The 20,191-nt window shown below is 40.2% G+C and overlaps 1 protein-coding gene across 1 annotated transcript in view; it reads left to right on the top strand.

Moving 5' to 3' along the window:
- The window catches only part of LOC124607247 (exportin-5), a 193,846-nt gene that overhangs the window by 110,955 nt on the left and 62,700 nt on the right, over positions 1-20,191 (top strand). Inside the window, exons 12-13 of the mRNA XM_047139523.1 lie at positions 599-880; positions 7,082-7,205. Of these exons, the coding sequence (XP_046995479.1) occupies positions 599-880; positions 7,082-7,205 (406 nt within the window). The remainder of the gene's footprint in view (positions 1-598; positions 881-7,081; positions 7,206-20,191) is intronic.

The raw sequence follows: 20,191 nt of genomic DNA on the forward strand, positions 1-20,191 counted from the left end.
GAAGTAAAGTTGTGATCAGGGGGCATGAGCTTTGCTTGGGTAGCTTAGGAAGTAGAGCACAAAAGGCAAAGGTCCCGAGTTTGAGTCTCGGTCCGGGACACAGTTTTAATCTGCCAGGAAGTTTCAGACCTTTAGATTGGGAGGGCAGCTTCACCTTTATTTTACTGTCCATAAATGGAATAGGAAGGGGCAGGGGGATGATTAGTTTAGTACACAATCTACTCTTTGCTACCCATTGTACAGTGACTTGAGGAGTACAAATGTAGATGTTACGTAGACATCACAGAGAAGGTTCTTTGTATCCAACTGAAACCATGAAGATGTAGCAGTGCTTCAACACAACATCTCCTCTGTATGGTGAGCAGCAGTCTATCCTGTCATATTATTATTATTATTATTATTATTATTGTGACCTGGATTATCTGTTGTTTAACTTCGTTATAAGAGTGCCAGCCAGATTAATGTTTGCACAGTCACTTTATATGTAGCCATTGCTTTTTATCTTTCCACATTTTGTTGTTCCAAATTTTTCATTTGATGTTTTTATATACCTTATGTAAACACTGTAACAGCTATCTTCTTCACTATGGGTGTGCAGGGCTACCGAAACGCTCACGCGATGTTGTCAGTGGAACGAAACAACCTGTTAGGCATGGGCAGTCCGTGCCCCACGGGCTCAGACTCTGTGCTGGATCGAACTGCAGCAGGCTCTTGGCAACGTTCGTACACACCTCTGGACCGTATGCAGCACTTCCTCAGCAATGTCCATGATACTTGTTACCATATCCTGGGATACGCTGGTCCGAGCATGGGGAGGGACTTCTACAGCTTACGTGGTCTTGCTGGTTCACTTGTTGCCTCTGTTTTTTCAAATTTGGAGGTAATTTATAATATTTGATGATGTTCATGTTAGTTTATTAAGATGTCTTTTTTTATAGTAAGTAGTAGTTTTATATTAAACACAAATATATTTTTAAACTGTTTTATTACTACACAAATGCCTGTATGTTAATCTGTTATTAAACATGATTTCTACCAATATTAAGGCACTATCACTATGAACAACTAATTTCTGAATTCCATTCACATAAAAATCTACTGCCTAATTTGCTAAGCAGAATGACCAGTTTGATCTCACCATGCTGGTGCTGACCACCTAAATGTTTTTTCAGTTGTAAGTGCAAGCACAAGTGGTAGTTACTGGGTGCAAAGTCAGGGCTGTATAGAGGGAGGTTGAATTGTTCCCAGCCATATGAATCGATGATATTTTGTGTCCATTTAACTCTATGTGGGAACAAATCGTGAAGGAAGTAAATCCCTTTACTTAGCTTGTCACACTTTTTATTTTGGATTGCTCAAAGCAGTTTAGTTAAGGCCTCAGAATATGTCTTTGAATTAATTGTGTTACCTTGATGCAAGCTACATCCCTTGCCATTCGCAAAATACAGTGCGTATGAGTTTTGGGGCAGAAATTGGGTACTTGAAATCCACTTTCTGGGGTGATGCTGAATACTTCCGTTCCATTTCATGGACAGCTGTTTCAGTTGTTATGTAACATGAACCACCCATATTTCTTCTCCAGTGACAATTAGGCATGAAAAATTCATCACTTTCATTACTGTAGCACTCAAGGAAATACAAAACCTTGCTACACAATTTGTTTTATGCGCCTCATTTAGCAGTTTTGGTACCAACTGGGAACACAACTTCTGGTAATTTATGATATTGCAGTACCTGTTATTCTGATGACGATGCACTGCGGGAACCACAGCCATTACGAAACACATCAGATGAATTCACAATTGCGAATAATGACTACTATCAGCTGTAGAATGGAATGATGGCACTGAAAATTTGTGCAAAATGGGAACTTGAACCCGGATTTCCCACTTATCGCAAGCAGTCGCCTTACCATTTGGCTATCTATGCATGACTCATGGCCAGACAAACTTCCATATGATGTCAACCATACATCTCTGATCTGTACTCACACATCCATTATGTGTATTCCTGTACAGATCAGACGTACTTGAAAGTTGCATGCCCGGTATCGGCGGATAAATACAATATTGCAGGGCCTGTGTTATTCTGATGACGATGCACTGCAATGACCACAGTCGGTTTGAACCATGAGCTGTAGAATTTTCATTGTCACCATTCCATTCTACAGCTGATGGTAGTCATTATTCGCAATTGTGAATTCATCTGATGTGTTTCATAATAGCTGTTGTCACTGCAGTGCATCATCATCAGAATAACACAGGCACTGCAATATCATATTTATCTGCCGATACCGGGCATGCAACTTTCAAGCACAATGTCTGATCTGTACAGGAATACACATAATGGATGTGCGAGTACAGATTGTAAACATATGTTTGACAACATATGGAAGTTTGGGTCTGGCCATGAGTCGTGCACGGATAGCTAAATAATAAGGCGACCGCTCGCAGTAAGTGGGAAATCTGGGTTCGAGTCCCGGTCTGGCACAAATTTTCATTGCCGTCATTCCATTCTACAGCTGATGGTAGTCGTTATTCGCAATTGCGAATTCATCTGAACTTTTAATTTAAGTGTTCTGTAATAATTTCAAGGAAAAATCTTCTTGAAACTTGAAAAAACTCATTAGATAAGGATGGAGTTGTAAAGAGCCTGTTTCTAGAACTTTTTCATCACTTTTCAGCAGTTCAACCATAATATATAGTTATGAATATAATAGAGGGAAACATTCCACGCGGGAAAAATATATCTAAAAACACAGATGATGTGACTTACTGAACGAAAGTGCTGGCAGGTCGATAGACACACAAACAAACACAAACATACACACGAAATTCAAGCTTTCGCAACAAACTGTTGCCTCATCAGGAAAGAGGGAAGGAGAGGGAAAGACGAAAGGATGTGGGTCTTAAGGGAGAGGGTAAGGAGTCATTCCAATCCCGGGAGCGGAAAGACTTACCTTAGGGGGAAAAAAGGACAGGTATACACTCGCGCACACACACACACACACACACACACACACACACACACACACACACACACACATATCCATCCGCACATACACAGACCCCAGACTGTATGTGCGGATGGATATATGTGTGTGTGTGTGTGTGTGTGTGTGTGTGTGTGTGTGTGTGTGTGTGCGCGAGTGTATACCTGTCCTTTTTTTTCCCCCTAAGGTAAGTCTTTCCGCTCCCGGGATTGGAATGACTCCTTACCCTCTCCCTTAAAACCCACATCCTTTCGTCTTTCCCTCTCCTTCCCTCTTTCCTGATGAGGCAACAGTTTGTTGCGAAAGCTTGAATTTCGTGTGTATGTTTGTGTTTGTTTGTGTGTCTATTGACCTGCCATCATTTTCGTTCGGTAAGTCACATCATCTGTGTTTTTAGATATATAATATATAGTTACCCACTTTACTCGTCATTGTGAATAGAATGTGATGATTTTTTTTTAAACACTCAACCACATTTTCGTCTCATTCTTTTGCTAGTAGTTTTCTCCATACATGTCATTAATGTGCTGACAACTTTGAGCTGCTTTCATTTCTTCTGGGCATAAGAAATTAGTCTTTGCATGTAATTCACACTTGGTGAGATTTTCAGTGAACCGAGGCATTTTAAATAAGCACAAACAATGGCTTAGTTAAAACATGCCTCATATATTTGTTTTTTTAATTTATTTTCAGCTATTTGCACTCTATTATGGTGAAAGAGAACACCTGTAGTCATACAAAATAAAAAGAAAGTTATTAATGCAAGTTCAAACAGCAGTGAAATCACTAGGAAATTATACAGTAGGGATCACTTCCCTGATATTGGTGAGTATTACCACCTCGTGAAGCCACTGCATCGAAAATAAGGAAACAGAAGTTTAGACAAGAGAAAGTAAAGAGGCTCGGTAATAAGTAAATCAGAAGTTCAGATGAAGCATGGTGATTAGTTGATCAGTGGTAGACAAAAAAGTACCCTCGTGTTCACAAAAAACAGGGCAACGTGAATGACTACAAATAGGACATTCATATTCACAGGATATGTACATTAGTATGTTCTGCAGAAATGATCAGCATTTGAACCATATCAGCCCATGGGTTCAGGGTCAACATCAATATTGCAGTGCAACACCACCTACTGGTAAAATGTGCCTGCAGCTCTTGTTGTTGCTACAAACCGAAGGTAATGGATCAGGGTGACATGAGCAGACATGCAGGATTCCTCGCAGATGTATGCTGGAACCATACTATCAAATAAATGAGTTTAAAAGAGAGTGCATTACTGGCATGAGAGAATGTGATGCATCTATCTGGGATATTGCTACTCGTGTGGGACAAAGTGTTTTGGCAGTGCAATGGGTGTATGCAGAATGCTCATGGGAGACCATAGAATGCAACAAGATGGGTGAAGTCGCACCACCCAGACCATCTCCCAAGAAGATTGACACCTCATCCAAATGGCATTGCAGGACAGATCTGTGTCCTCCTCGGCTCGGGTGCAACAGTGTAACACATCGTACACTATCAGGGATGACAGTCCGTCACCATTTATTGTGACATGGGTTACATGAGCGTCGTCTGCTTTCGTCTGCTTCTCCATCTGCCTCTGATGAATGTGCAGAAACATACTAGACAGTAGTGGTGCATGGAAAGATGTCACTGGGGATAGAAATCGCATCAGATAGTGTTTTTGGACGAATCCAGGTTCAGTTTGTGTGAAAATAATGGCTGTATTTGGTTCACCGGAGGCAGGGGAGTGGCATCACAGTGGCTGCATTCGCCCAAGCTATACAGCGTCAACTCAAGGCTTTATGGTGTGGGGTGTTATTGGGGACAACCATTAATCACAGTTAATGTGTGTCCAGGGCACTGTGGCCAGTGTGACCCATTTTGAATGACATCCTGCAACCCCTAGCAATACCCTTTCTGCACAATTACCCAGACGCCATTTTTCAGCAAGGCAATGTATGACCACATGTTGCTGCATGTACACGTGCCTTCCTGGTGTCACAGGACATCAGCCTTTTGCCTGGCCCAGCAGATTACCAGCCTTGTCTCCAATCGAAAATGTGTGGCATATGGTGAAACAGCGGATGCAGTGTTGTGATTCAGTGCCTACCACCACAAGTGAACTTTGTAACCAGGTGAATGCAGCATGGATGGCTATACCACAGGATGCCATTCACACCATATAAATGTCGATGCTGTCGTGCAGGGAACAGGTTATCAGGAGGCATAGTGAACCCTGTGCCTACTAGGCAACAGGACACATGCTCAACCGAGGTGACTGAAATGCTAATCATTTCTGCAGAACGTACTAACTTACATGTCCTGTGAATATGAATGTCCTATCTGTAAACGTTCAAGGTGTTCTGTTTTTTTCTGAACATGATTGTAGATAATGGAACATGAAAAAGGTAGAACTGCTTTTTTTTTTTTTTTTTTTACAGTTGAAGCTGATGAGTTATTTAAAGAGATGAAAAGATCCATTGAGAAAGAAATATTAGAAAACAAGGAACAGAATAGTAATTGCAAAATATTTGTAAATGAGGATATGGAGAAAATAGAGAATGAGCTGATGTTTACAGTAATTAGCATCAGTCTTATATGAGGGTGTTTTTAGTTGGAATATAGTATTTAGCAGAGATTGCTCTCGCACATTATATTCTGAAAGAATCATCATTATTCTGGGCACTTTAAACGGCCCATGTTATGTCCCATTGAATAGTAATTGTTACCTAACTACTATTTAACTACAAGGAGACAGAATGGCTAGCTTGTACCTCCTTCGAGAGACGAAATTCCAAGTACTGATGATAAACATTTAAAGTCAGTGAAAGACAATACCTAGCTTTTGGAACTGATAGTTCTTTTCGTAGTGGAGAAAGAGAGACAGGCTTAGGAATCCTGAAGCGATGCAGTCCTTCAACAAAGGAAATAGTTTACAATACGTTAGTTCATCCAGTCTTAGAGTATTGTTTGTCTGTATGGGACCCTTATCAGTTGGGTCTGATTCAAGAGATTGAGAAGGTCCAAAGAAGAATGGCAAGATTCGTGACTGATACATTTAGCCATCGCGAGAGCATTACAAATCTCATAGAAAGCTTGAAGTGGGACACACTTGCAGATAGACGGCGCGCTAAACAGGGGCTGCTCACAAAATTCTGAAATCCGATCATCACCAAGAATGTAGAGCATATATTATTACCTCAAACTTTCAAATCACGTAATGATCACCATTCAAAGATAAGGAAAATTAGAGCTCGTACTGAGGCATTCAGACAGTCATTTCTCCCTTGCGCAATCCACTTTGCAGCCATTTTTCAAAGATGACACTGGTAGGTATATGACATAACCAACGTAGTGCCTAGGTACAATGAGGTGCTTTTCCACTATGATATGTTATTGGCCACAGGATTGTGCATTTGGGTGTCTGTGTGGTTGTGTGCTGTTGCTAGAAAAAGGGCTAGTGCTCGAAAGCTAGTGCGGATACTGTTTTCTGTTACATGTTTCTGTGCTCCACACATTGATCTGCTGTGAGTGAGTGGTTGCCTTTCCCATGTTTTACTTATTAGATGCAAACATTAGTTTGCATTTTTGTTGTTCATCTATAATGTTAAAACTTCAGCCATCAGTGGGTTTGATTAGAGTTTCTGTCTCTCAAATACTTGTCTAGTGCATGCAGAATCCTCTATCATAATTTCTTCCGCATCTGAAAGTTTTGATTAGTTAAGCTGTGCCATAAGAGGTTGCTTAGTCAGTAACAATTTAATGGTAGCTATTCATGCAGTTTAGACATTTGGCTGTATAACATTCCAAATAACCAGTTGTCTTAATTGTATGAATAGCCCCTGTTAAATTGCAGCTATCCTCATGTTTGCATGCCACAACCCCAATGACTTAAATTGACACTTCAATACCTGTGCCATTTTTCCACATTTTTCATAATTTTTCATATGCCCAGACTATTCAGTAAGACCCATTTCAAAAAGAATTTTGTCATTTTTGTTTTCCTTGGGCTCATTTTTAAAATGTTACTGGCATCCCAGTTGTCTGTTGTGTAATTTCTGATAATTAAAATGTTTATTTCAGGTTATACCAGACTACCGCCTGCGTCCCATGGTGCGCGTTTTCCTGAAAGCATTTGTCCATTCCTGCCCTCCAGCATTCTATGATGCAGTTTTGCTACCAGTGCTGGCACACTTCTGTCCATATAGTGAGTCCTAGAATATTATATAACTGTATGATACTACAAGTGAATAGTTAATTCTTCTGCTTGGTTTATTTTTTTTAACATTGCACTGAACAGTATAAATAATGATTTCTAATCGGATATGGCAAAGCAATAGTACATCATTGTAGCAACTATTTTACAAATAATTTCACTTCTCCTTTAAAGTGAGATGTGGCAGATTTTAAACAGCAGGTAAAATTGCTCAAAAGCTTTGATTGCGGACATTTCATTTTTATTTTCTCATTTTTCCAAGAGCATGTCCCATCTGTACTGACTCATTGGTAGCAGTTCCTCACCTCTACAGACTCAATGCTAGCAAAGAAATGTATTTCTGGAAGAGATGTGATAATGACTCAATAAAAACTGTTTCTTTGCTTTTTCTGTAATGCCCATACAAACTTTCAGAGCAGTGGAGAAGGGCATATGTATAAGTTTCACCCATGCTTCCCTAACAAGGAAACAACCAATTAAAATTACAAAACCAGACATGCTTGGCGGCAAACCATACTCCTCTCCAACTAGCTGGGCAAGGCACTTGGAACTGTTACAAAGCACCTGAATAAGTTTATCCATGTTCCAGATGTTTGTGCTACCACAGCTGTCAAAAGTTATAAGTGAAAATGATAAAAATCCCAGTGCAAGCACTTTTGTAATAATTTTATTTATCTGCATCAATTGCACAAGGTGCTTAATTCAAAACATTTGCTCGGAGTGCCTAAATGGCAACGGAAGTGTTGATTTGTTGATTTACATTTGTTTTAAATCTGTTTGGGAAGATCATTCAACAAGAAGATTATTCACGGGGCAGTTAAACTGATCCGCAGTGTCAGTTCACGAACCTTTGTGTAAGCTGTTGTTCAGGTGTCTTGGAACTCTCACTCTGCTCTTCCCTATATGTCAGGGTCAGCCACAGCATACAAAACTACATGTGTGCATCACCAGCACGTAGCACTTCTCAGATTCATTGGGCCTGTCGTGGCTTGGCTCAGTCCGTCTCTTAATTACTCGGTACATTGTGACATTTCATGTAGCACTGTGATGCGACATTGTTTTAACGCTGTGGTGCGACACTGTTTCTTCCAGCATATGGTGCAGTATTTTTCAGTCAGCACTACTTTCTTCAGTTTGGCAGAATCATAATGACAGTGAAGTTTATTCCTCACTATTTGCCCATGGGAAAAAGGTAGTTTAAAAGTACAGTGGTTGTTGTAATGGAACTTACACTCAAAAAGAGGCAGTCAAGTTACCTATGATCACAAGCCTTTAAAAATGAGTGGATGTAGTAGGGTTTACTTATTTATTTGAAGAGGAGAATGAGAATTCTCTATGTCTATTATGCAGTCGCACAATTGATGGGCGCAACAAATTTTCTGTAGAACGCCATTGCAACACCTTGCAGAAAGAAGTGCAAAAAGTAGAAGTGCACAAATTAGTGAGCTGATGCCATTGTGAGTAACCCATGCAAATCTTTATGTTTGTGCTGTTTGTATTTGTGCATATTTGCTTTTAGAAATCCAGTCTTTTTACAGTGTGTTCCATCGTTTCGTATTTTTAGCTGGCAACCACCTGTAGCAAACTACAGAATAGCACTCAGAATTGCCAGTTCAAATAAATCTTTTAGTGATGACAAGAGTAGCAGAAGTCCGTTGGAGGTACAGGAGTTTCGCAAAATTAGTCTTTTGTTGCAAACACAAAATTGTCACACACCTATCATGGCATCGGATGTCTGTAGGCAGTTAATTGACACTGCCAGTAAGTGCAGTGCATTCTTGATTGCTTTGGATGAGTATCTGACTTTTCGGGCATGGCACAACTTGCAATTTATGTTCGTGGAGTCTTCACCAGTGTGTACATGACAGAAGAACTGTTAAGATTTGATATGAATGAAAGACACAGTGAGAGGAAACAACTTGCTAAACTGTTCAAGGGGCAGTTGAAGCTGTTGGCTTGAATTAGAACAAGATGGTCTCAGTTATCACTGATGGAGCATCAGCAATGAAAGGGGTACAAAATGATCAAGTAGCTTTGTTGCACAAAAAATTGCAACAATCAACAAATAATTTCTGCGGGATTCATTGTTTTGTTCATCAAGAACTACTTTGTGCTAAATTTAAAGGCATGGAGCAAGTGGTGAAATTAGTAGTCTGAATAGTAAGTTTTCTGAATTTGCATTTGGGTTTTTATACTGTTAGTTTTAACAGTTTCTGATGTAACAGGATTTTTCAATTTCTGAAGGAGAAAGGAAAGCAAGAACCAAAATTAGAAGATCTGGAATGGCTTGCAGACCTCACCTTTTTTAGTGGACTTGACTGTGCACTTGAACACTCACAGTAAGACTTTGCAAGGTCAGAAGCAACATGCATGTGATTTGATGGGAAAGGTGGATGCATTTAAAAAGCAAATCACGCTGTGGAAGGAACAACTTCTGACAAAGAACATCAGCTATTTCCCTAAGCTCTTTTGTGGTGAGGAAAATACAAATTTTGAAGAGTTTGTATCTGTGTTCGAAGAAACACAGGAGCAATTTTCTAAACTTTTTAGGATAGTGCCAGTCTTAGATCTCTTTTTTCAGATGTTTTTGAGGTCATTTCAGTTGAAAAAGCTGCTGTGCATTTGCAGATGCCGATTGATCTGTACTGTAATTTCTGTTTAAAGGACAAATTCTTTTACATTAACACTGTCTTAGAGTTCTACAAAAGTTTTCCTCAGGAAGAGGTTCCTTGTCTCTGTAATAAGGTTCCAAATTGGAACAAATTGTGTGTGTGTGTGTGTGTGTGTGTGTGTGTGTGTGTGTGTGTGTGTAAGGATTTTTTCCAGTTATGACACTAAGTAAGTTGTAATCACATTGCTATATGAATGAAGAAAATCTGCTCAACACACAGTGTCTGTCTGTGTGCTGACAGTTTGTTCCAGAAATGAATATTACTAATTTTTCAGTGAACCAAAAATCTAACAGTGATTCTTCATTTTTTACTTTCTTTTTTATTTTATTTTTCTTGGTACATTTTGTTGATAATTGTAGCCATTGCAATACCAGCAGAGCAATTTGAGGTTATTTTAAACCGTGTACTTAGAATCATTTATTGCACTGCTAATGGCATGCTATAGGAACTATTTGCTTTTGTCTCTCTTTCTATATATTAGCTTAAATGCTGTAAGAATTTGGCTGGGAACAATGTTGTTGTTGTTGTTGTTGTTGTGGTCTTCAGTCCTGAGACTGGTTTGACACAGCTCTCCATGCTAATCTATCCTGTGCAAGCTCTTTCATCTCCCAGTACCTACTGCAACCTAAATCCTTCTGAATCTGCTTAGTGTATTCATCTCTTGGTCTCCCTCTACGATTTTTACCCTCCACACTGCCCTCTAATGCTAAATTTGTGATCCCTTGATGCCTCAGGACATGTCCTACCAACCGATCCCTTCTTCTAGTCAAGTTGTGCCACAAACTTCTCTTCTCCCCAATCCTATTCAATACCTCCTCATTAGTTACGTGATCTACCCACCTAATCCTCAACATTTTTCTGTAGCACCACATTCTCTTTTGTTTCCTTTTCTGCTTGCTCAATATACAGATTGAATAACATCGGGGAGAGGCTACAACCCTGTCTCACTCCCTTCCCAACCACTGCTTCCCTTTCATGCCCCTCGACTCTTTTAACTGCCATCTGGTTTCTGTACAAATTGTAAATAGCCTTTCGCTCCCTGTATTTTACCCCTGCCACCTTTAGAATTTGAAAGAGAGTATTCCAGTCAACATTGTCAAAAGCTTTCTCTAAGTCTACAAATGCTAGAAACGTAGGTTTGCCTTTCCTTAATCTTTCTTCTAAGATAAGTTGTAAGGTCATTATTGCCTCACGTGTTCTACAGAATCCAAACTGATCTTCGCCGAGGTCGGCTTCTACCAGTTTTTCCATTCGTCTGTAAATAATTCGCATTAGTATTTTGCAGCTGTGGCTTATTAAACTGATAGTTTGGTAATTTTCACATCTGTCAACACCTGCTTTCTTTGGGATTGGAATTATTATATTCTTCTTGAAGTCTGAGGGTATTTCGCCTGTCTCGTACATCTTGCTCACCAGATGGTAGAGTTTTGTCAGGACTGGCTCTCCCAAGGCCGTCAGTAGTTGTAATGTTATGTTGTCTACTTCCGGGGCCTTGTTTCGACTCAGGTCTTTCAGTGCTCTGTCAAACTCTTCACGCAGTATCATATCTCCCATTTCATCTTCATCTACATCCTCTTCCATTTCCATAATATTGTCCACAACTACATCGCCCTTATATAGAACTTCTCTATACTCCTTCCACCTTTCTGCTTCCCCCTCTTTGCTTAGGACTGGGTTTCCATCTGAGCTCTTGATATTCATACAAGTGGCTCTCTTTTCTCCAAAGGTCTCTTTAATTTTCCTGTAGGCTGTATCTATCTTACCCCTAGTGAGATAAGCCTCTACATCCTTACATTTGTCCTCTATCCATGCCTGATTAGCCATTTTGCACTTCCTGTCGATCTCATTTTTGAGACGTTTGTATTCCTTTTTGCCTGCTTCATTTACTGCATTTTTATATTTTCTCCTTTCATCAATTAAATTCAATATGTCTTCTGTTACCCAAGGATTTCTACTAGCCCTCGTCTTTTTACCTACTTGATCCTCTGCTGCCCTCACGACTTCATCCCTCAGAGCTACCCATTCGTCTTCTACTGTATTTCTTTTCCCCATTCCTGTCAATTGTTCCCTTATGCTCTCCCTGAAACTCTGTACAACCTCTGGTTCTTTCAGTTTATCCAGGTCCCATCTCCTTAAATTCCCACCTTTTTGCGGTTTCTTCAGTTTTAATCTACAGTTCATAACCAATAGATTGTGGTCAGAGTCCACATCTGCCCCTGGAAATGACCTACAATTTAAAACCTGGTTCCTAAATCTCTGTCTTACCATTATATAATCTATCTGGTACCTTTTAGTATCTCCAGGAATCTTCCATATATACAACATTCTTTTATGGTTCTTGAACCAAGTGTTAGCTATGATTAAGTTATGCTCTGTGCAAAATTCTACCAGACGGCTTCCTCTTTCATTTCTTAGCCCCAATACATATTCACCTACTATGTTTCCTTCTCTCCCTTTTCCTACTCTCGAATTCCAGTCACCCATGACTATTAAATTTTCATCTCCCTTTACTACCTGAATAATTTCTTTTATCTCATCATACATTTCTTCAATTTCTTCGTCATCTGCAGAGCTAGTTGGCATATAAACTTGTACTACTGTAGTAGGCATGGGCTTCGTGTCTATCTTGGCCACTATAATACGTTCACTATGCTGTTTGTAGTAACTTACCCGCACTCCTATTTTCCTATTCATTATTAAGCCTACTCCTGCATTACCCCTATTTGACTTTGTATTTATAACCTTGTATTCACCTGACCAGAAGTCTTGTTCCTCCTGCCACCGAACTTCACTAATCCCCACTATATCTAACTTTAACCTATCCATTTCCCTTTTTACATTTTCTAACCTACCTGCCCGATTATGGGATCTGACATTCCACGCTCCGATCTGTAGAATGCGTTTTCTTTCTCCTGATAACGACGTCCTCTTGAGTAGTCCCTGCCTGGAGATCCGAATGGGGGGACTATTTTACCTCCGGAATATTTTACCCAAGAGGACGCCATCATCATTTAACCATACAGTAAAGCTGCATGCCCTCGGGAAAAATTACGGTTGTAGTTTCCCCTTGCTTTCAGCCGTTCGCAGTACCACAACAGCAAGGCTGTTTTGGTTAGTGTCACAAGGCCAGATCAGTCAATCATCCAGACTGTTGCCCCTGCAACTACTGAAAACAATGTGACGTGCAGAATTTCACAGTGCAGTGCAGTTGCAAACCGTAATTGTATTCTCTTGTACAAATAGCCAGTAACAGTATAATACTGCTCATCATGATGTGTTGCACAGAAATTCTGGTATTTGAATTTCTTAATGTAGCATGATATGAAACCAAGCAGCATGCAGAGTCGTTCAGTGGTCCTTGCTTCAGCAATGTGTGGGTGAGAATGTGGGCAGCCAACCTGTTGCAGGAACTCCTCAGTAACAATCGTACATGAATGTAGAACACTGTATCTGCAGCAAGCAGACAATAGTTGTTGGGCAGTGACTGGTCAGGCAGTAGCCAGGGTGTGGCAGCTGAGTCCAAGAGGACTACCTGGGGGCATGGAGGTGGCAGCAGATGGTTGGTGATCCTTACTCAGGCAATAAGATGGCGGATATTACTTCACAGCCGATGTAAGGCAAATGTAGCTGTGTCATAACTACGCTGATAACTGGAACAGACTGGATGTCATAGTAGGACCCAGCTGTGCCGATAATGATAGGCTGGACCTGGGGTTTTTCAATACTGCTGTCCAGGGCTGAGTTTGCGGAAGTTCTGTGTCGCTTGGAAACATTTGGAATGGAGGCTGATGACTGTTGTCCAATGATTGTTGTGCAGCAGTTGGCCTTACTGCAGAAGCTTCCTGATGTCCCAGATTGTTACCACCCAGAAAGAGGCTGACACAGAACCGGGTGGCGTCTGATGGTTTGGTAGGGTGTTGTTGGACTACAGGCTGTGGCTGTGACCTGATTACAGTTCTAGGCTGCTTTCCATTCTGCTCAAGTTCTCAGCCACTCCATGTCTTCTCTTCTTAGATTAATCCGGTTTCTCCAGATTACTGCTTAAGAATCTGGATGCGACAGAACCACTAATTTTTGATAACTATTTCTACACTTTACATTCTATTGCATGAAGTTGGAGTAAAACAGTTTTTTCCCAACTTTTCTTCTTTGCTTGGCTTCCTTCCTTTTTTCCATTGTACAGTGTCTCACTCTTGTAATGCTCAAACACAGAGTTTATAGGTCCATCTTTTCTTCTTTTTTTTCTTTTTTGTACAGTTCTCTTCTTCAGTGATGCTGTCACAACTACTGTGGACCCTCAGATTAAAGGAGAGTAAGGATGGGATTTGGGCAACTCTGCATCTGAGGTGGCGGTACACAATACTTATTATTATAAGAATTACACAAGTAACTGGTGTGCTAGTTTGTATGGTGATGAGCCAGTGGCAGAATTCAGTTCGATATTTTGTCACATGATCGAGCAGGTGTTTCACCATCACGTGACCATTTTGTAATGGTATCATCTGATCCGAGGGAGCAAGAAGGCTGGGTCTAGCATTCCGTTTAAGTAGGTTAGGTTTTCCTTGGTCAGGATCTTGAAGGGTACGTATGACAGATAGCTTAACAAGTAGTTAGTGTTTAGGGTTGGTTGTTCCAATGTTGGTGGTAGGTAACCAGATAGTAAGTCACATCATGTATCGTTTATCAACAATTCCTGTCTCTCTAGTTCTATCTGCTATGTGCCACCAAAATGACATTGACCGTAGCAGTTTCAAGTGCCAACTACTGGTTTTGGTACTGAGAATAGCCAGTGTAATCCTGTCTTTTGAAAGTGATAGCCTCCCTGGGGTACTCAGTTGCAGGCTCCATGGTTCAATCCCGCATCCGGCCATTTTGATTTAGGTTTTCCGTGATTTCCCTAAATCGCTCCAGGCAAATGCTGGGATGATTCCTTTGAAAGGACACGGCTGACATCCTTCCCCACCCTTCCCTAATCCAATGAGACGGATGACCTTGCAGTTTGGTCTCTTCCCCCAGTCATCCCCAACTCAAAATGGTGTGTACTTGCATGACTTGGGGACTGTGTGTATTCGGTTTGTGGGGCAGATAGTGACTTGGCTGCTTCTGCTCTGCAGTAACGGATAGTACTTCCTTCAGATTACTCATCATTTTAAACAACTAAATTTGAAATTTGTGTAGAAATCATGAGGGGGGGGATCCTTGACTTGAAGTTAAATGCAAAAATATGTCACACATACACATGCATCTTTCATTTACTATCAGCCTACTTCTTGATACAAAATTGCATAACTGCTAGCATGCAAACTATATACTTAACAAACAGTAAATGTAGTGCATCATGTAGCATTGCTGTTTTCCTTCTAGACTAAAATAGATATGCTAAGGTTACACTAGCATTGCAAATCAAATTTCACCTGATAATTCTTTTAACATAGTACCTAAAAATGAATGTTTCACATGAGCCTCACTCATAAAAGCAACAAAAACAGACATAACCAAAATATATACTCAAATATATCACTGGTAACTAATTAAAAACACAAAAGATTAACTTGCAAGGCTACTTCATGGTTTTAACCCATATGGGTGTGACAGAAAAATTGGGTACATACTGCCTCACTTGCCTAGTTATAACTTTCTTTTCCTTATTTCATCCAACCACTTCCGTTGCTGAAGGGGCTACCAGTAATTTAGGCAGTGTGTCTGGTTCACCCAGAAATGGGTGAATTTCACCTCTATATGTTGTTTGGAAGTTGTACAGGGTGAGACATAATATCAAGCGATTTTAAAAAGCGCGCAAATCAAACTGCGTTGGATAGAGGTGGAAGGGATAGCATCAGCTACATTTGGCGCAAAATAGCGTTTAGTCATAATGGAGTGCTGGACCCTACAGCATCGTGCGTACACTGTCAAAGCATTTTATCAAAATGGTAGTTTGTACCAACTAACAAGTCTTGCATTCTGCAACCACTTCAACATTAATTACAATCGACTTGTGCCATCTGCCTGTGCCATTAAACAATGAGTTGAGAGCTTTGAGGAGATAGTGTCAGCGACAAAGAAGAAAACTGGGAGACCAAAAACTAGCGCTACACTTGGGATTTCAAATAGAGTGGTAAGAAGAATTTTACACCAAGATTTGCACTTTCACCCATATGAAATCCAAATGGTTCAGGGCCTTAAGGAAACAGATTATGTGAGCTGAAACCAGTTCTGCTTAGAAGTTTTGGGCATGAGTATCAAGAGTATCAAGAGAAGGATATTGTAAACCATTTGTGGATGAGTGATGAAGCTCACTTCCATGTCACCGGTGATGTGAACAAGCAGAACTTTCGATTTTGGAGTGACATTAATCATCGAGAACTGCATCAGCAATCATTGCGTGCCGCAAAAGTTACTGTGTAATGTGCCATGTGTTCATTAGGGATCATAGGACCATACATTTTTGAAGGTGGCCTTGGCAATGCAGTAACAGTGACTTCACAGAGATATGCAGACATGTTGGAAAACTTTTTTAATCCACAACTTGCACACTAAGAAGTGAACAATGAGGCATTTTTTCCAGCAGGACAGAGCAACCTCTCACATTGCTTGAATAAGCATGAATATTGTCAATTATTTGTTTCCAAATCACGTGATCTCCCGAAAGGGGGATATTGCACAGCCCTCTCATTCACTGGTCCTCACAACATGTGACTTTTTCTTGTGGGGTTATCTGAGAAGCAAAGTTTACCAAAATAAGCCCCCTAAAACAATTGAAGCCCTAAAAGAGCGGATCTGATAGAAAGTTGTTCAAATCCCACTGGCAATGCTGCGCAGTGTGACGAGTAACTTCTAGGCCTGGCTGGAGGAATTTGTGCATCTAAACGGATGCCATCTTACCGGAGTTATCTTCAAAAAATAACGGACGGTTTTACTGTTGCAGAAAATGCTTTTTCATGTATTTTAAAATTATGAAATAAAAAATATTTTTAACAAAGTGTTTTTACTTAACAGCCTTTTAAAAATCACTCTTTATTATGCCTCACTCTGTAGTTTGACATTATGTAGAGACATCACCTTGACTACCTGGTAAGGTCCTTGGTAATGTGAAATGAGCTTTTTAGGTTTTCTGTTCAGTACAGAAGGGTTACGTAACATTACCCATTACCTGATGTGGCAATTTTGCTTTATTGTTGCGAGTTCCTTCCTGCCTTTATACAGCCTTTGTATTCATCTTTGTAACCTGATACCAGATACTTTTTAACTTTTTAGCAAGATCTTGGATGGAGGATATATCCTCTCTTGGGCTAGGTTGGCATAATTCTAAAAGGGAGGGCAGTTTTTAGCTGAAAATAACCTTTATAGGGAGATAAGCCCGTGTTTTCATAGATTTTTGAGCTATACATGGCTGCAGTAAATGGTAGAAGAGAATTCTAGTTATCATGGCTACTATGTACATAATAACTAATATTTTTCCCTCTGTCCTGTCAAGTCTTTCAGTTCTGCCGTTCACTTGTGGGTGTAGGGCAGTGGATCGTAACCTCTTTATGCATAATAGTTGGCATAATAGCTTCAATAACTCAGGCATAGATTTAGTGCCTTTGTCACTCATTATAGTCTCTGGTGTTCCAAATTTCAGTAACCACTTTAAAGTTCTTATTTTTATTCTCTCTGTTATGTAATGAGCATTTTATTAATGTGATTGCATATTATTATTAATTGACTTTTATTTATGGTTTGGGTTAGTGATTTGTTTTTACTGTTTGCTCCTTTTATTTAAGTTGAGTCCTTTTAATTATGTTTGTGGTGGTTATGAAGTCTATATTATTTACTGTTCTCTGTAGGTTAAAGAATACGGTAATACCATATGCGTTTTGCAGCTGCAGACCTCGTTGAGTCTCCTTGCTGGATCTTCTCCACCTGAAATCGCTGAAGATAATTTATTGCTCTATGGAAATCGATCGGTACAGCCAAGTGATAGGCCGTGTCATGTGTATGGAATGTGACATCCAACTTTATTTCGTGAAATTATTTAGGTCTTTGGAGAAATATTCTTGATGAATCCCAAAAAAACTGTATAAAACTGGAGGTTTGCACCATCAAACCACACAACACTTCCGAACGACTTGCGTATTTATAATCACTGAATAATTCTTTTGGAATGATTAAGGGCTATGAACTCTACACACCTGATACTCGTTTTGTGCTTTTATATGTATTTATTTTCTTCAATACCATAAAACATAGATTACTGCCTTAATGGCGGTTTCCAGCAATCTCCCCTCAGTCTGACATAGAACATCTCTCTTCCAATGTTCAACATGGAATAATTATCTCTCTGCCATAGCTTAATACAGTCTATATATCTTTGTTATTTAGTTCGGGTGGTGATGCTTAAATTCCACAGAGTCTTCATCTCTCGTGCAGGTATTTTACATTTATCGTCATATTAATAGTCCACCATACTTTATTTATGGGTTTTTGCATCACGAAATGCTACACCAATAATTTACTATAGTTTGGATCATCGTTTCTGCCTGTTGATGTGGTACTGCGATCATGGCCAACTAATGTGAGCTGATCAATTACAGTTAATTCTCTGATAGTGTTGGTGTAAATGGGCCATAGAGATCCAGTCTGATCATTTGGGATGGTCTATTTGCCTCAGGCAACTTTTGTAATGTGATTTTCTGATGACTATCTTGGCTTTTTGACTGCAAGGAATGCAGTTCTTTAACAGTGCTCCACATCTTGTTTCCTTTTTGGCCACCAGAAATTTTCCACAACCGGGCACTCTATGACACATCATCCACTATGTCCTCCTAAGATGGAAATGTAAGCCTGCCTCAGTACTTTGTTGTACAAATGTGCAGGTACTACTACACAGTGAATGCATTGTGTTTGCTTGTACAGCACACCACCGTCAGGTGTGAATTGTATTTGTTTCACCAGCTGCTGACAGACCAGGTCAGTGGCGTGGGCCCTGCGCCATTCTTCCTTGCTTGCTCCAGTACAGTCTACTGTGTGTACTATGCAACTCAACCCGTCTGCATTAATATGAGATTTTCCTGGACAGTGTACAACCTCAAAATCAAATTTGCGTAGCTGTAAAGCCCAGTGGGTCAAACTACTGATTAGATCTTTTAGTCCTAAATGTCATTTTAGTGCTGCATGATCCATTATGATCTTAAAATGTTGCTAATATGTAGAACAACAGAAAAAAGTGATGCCAAAATTAGCAGGAGCATTTATTTTTTTTATTAGCTGAGTAGTTCTTCTCTGCTATATTGAGCTGTCTAGAAATGTAAGTTAGGACCTCCTGTAATACGAAATGGCACCTTTCTAAACTACCGCATGTAACCATTCAGATACCTCTCGTAGATGTACCACATGCTCCTTAATATCCTTAAAGAAAACTATGATATCATCCAGGTAGACCAGGCATTGTTTTGGTTTCAGACTTTGTAGCACCATGTCTAAAAGGTCTTCGGCAGCCTCCAGTGCATTTTTCAAACCGATTGGTATCTGACAATACTGGTAATAACCAAATGGAACCGGAAATGCTGTTTTAGGTCAATCTTCCAGTGCTACTTCTAATTGTTGGTACCTACTTCATAAATCCATGGTAGTAATATAATGGCATTGCCCCAGTTGTCTAAGGTCTCTATAATGTTCAGCATGGTGTAGGCATAAGTTGTCCATTAGTTTAAATATCTGTAGTCACAGCAGAATCTGTAAGCTTTCTTACCGTCTGAGGATTTCTTTGGAGAAGTGGCGCTTTCTTTTATAATTCCATGCTGGAGCTGTTGATCGATTAACTCCTATATTACTAGTTGTAGATTGTGTTGTACTAGATATGGTTTCTTGTACACAGGCAGCACGTTCCCAGTGGGAATTCTGTGCTGCACTAGAGGTGTAGCCCCCACGTATGGGCCTTATTGTGATGTCCAACCTGTGCCAGTTGTTGCTGTGCTTATGACACACCTGTGTTTGCCGTCTCTGGGTCATAAAGCAGTGACTACAGTCTGACTGCCTGAGCCAGGGTCACGGGCCCGAGCAGCGAATTCCAGTCAGCCGAGGAATGGCTGCCACACGTGGTTACTCCCCAGCTTGCAGTTCCATGTTCACCACCCGAGTAGTCCTTCTAGACTCTCCAGCCTAGCCCTGGCTACTGCCTTAATCATTGCTGCCTGCTGCTGATACATTGTTTATGTTCGTATATGGTTGTTGTTGAAGAGTTTTGGCAACGTAGTGGCTGCCTACATCATATGCACCTCCATCTGCCTCCAGCAGAGAACTTCTCACCCACATCTTCCTGAAGCA

The sequence above is a fragment of the Schistocerca americana genome, chromosome 3 (genome assembly GCF_021461395.2).
Source record: "Schistocerca americana isolate TAMUIC-IGC-003095 chromosome 3, iqSchAmer2.1, whole genome shotgun sequence".
Taxonomy (NCBI): domain Eukaryota; kingdom Metazoa; phylum Arthropoda; class Insecta; order Orthoptera; family Acrididae; genus Schistocerca; species Schistocerca americana.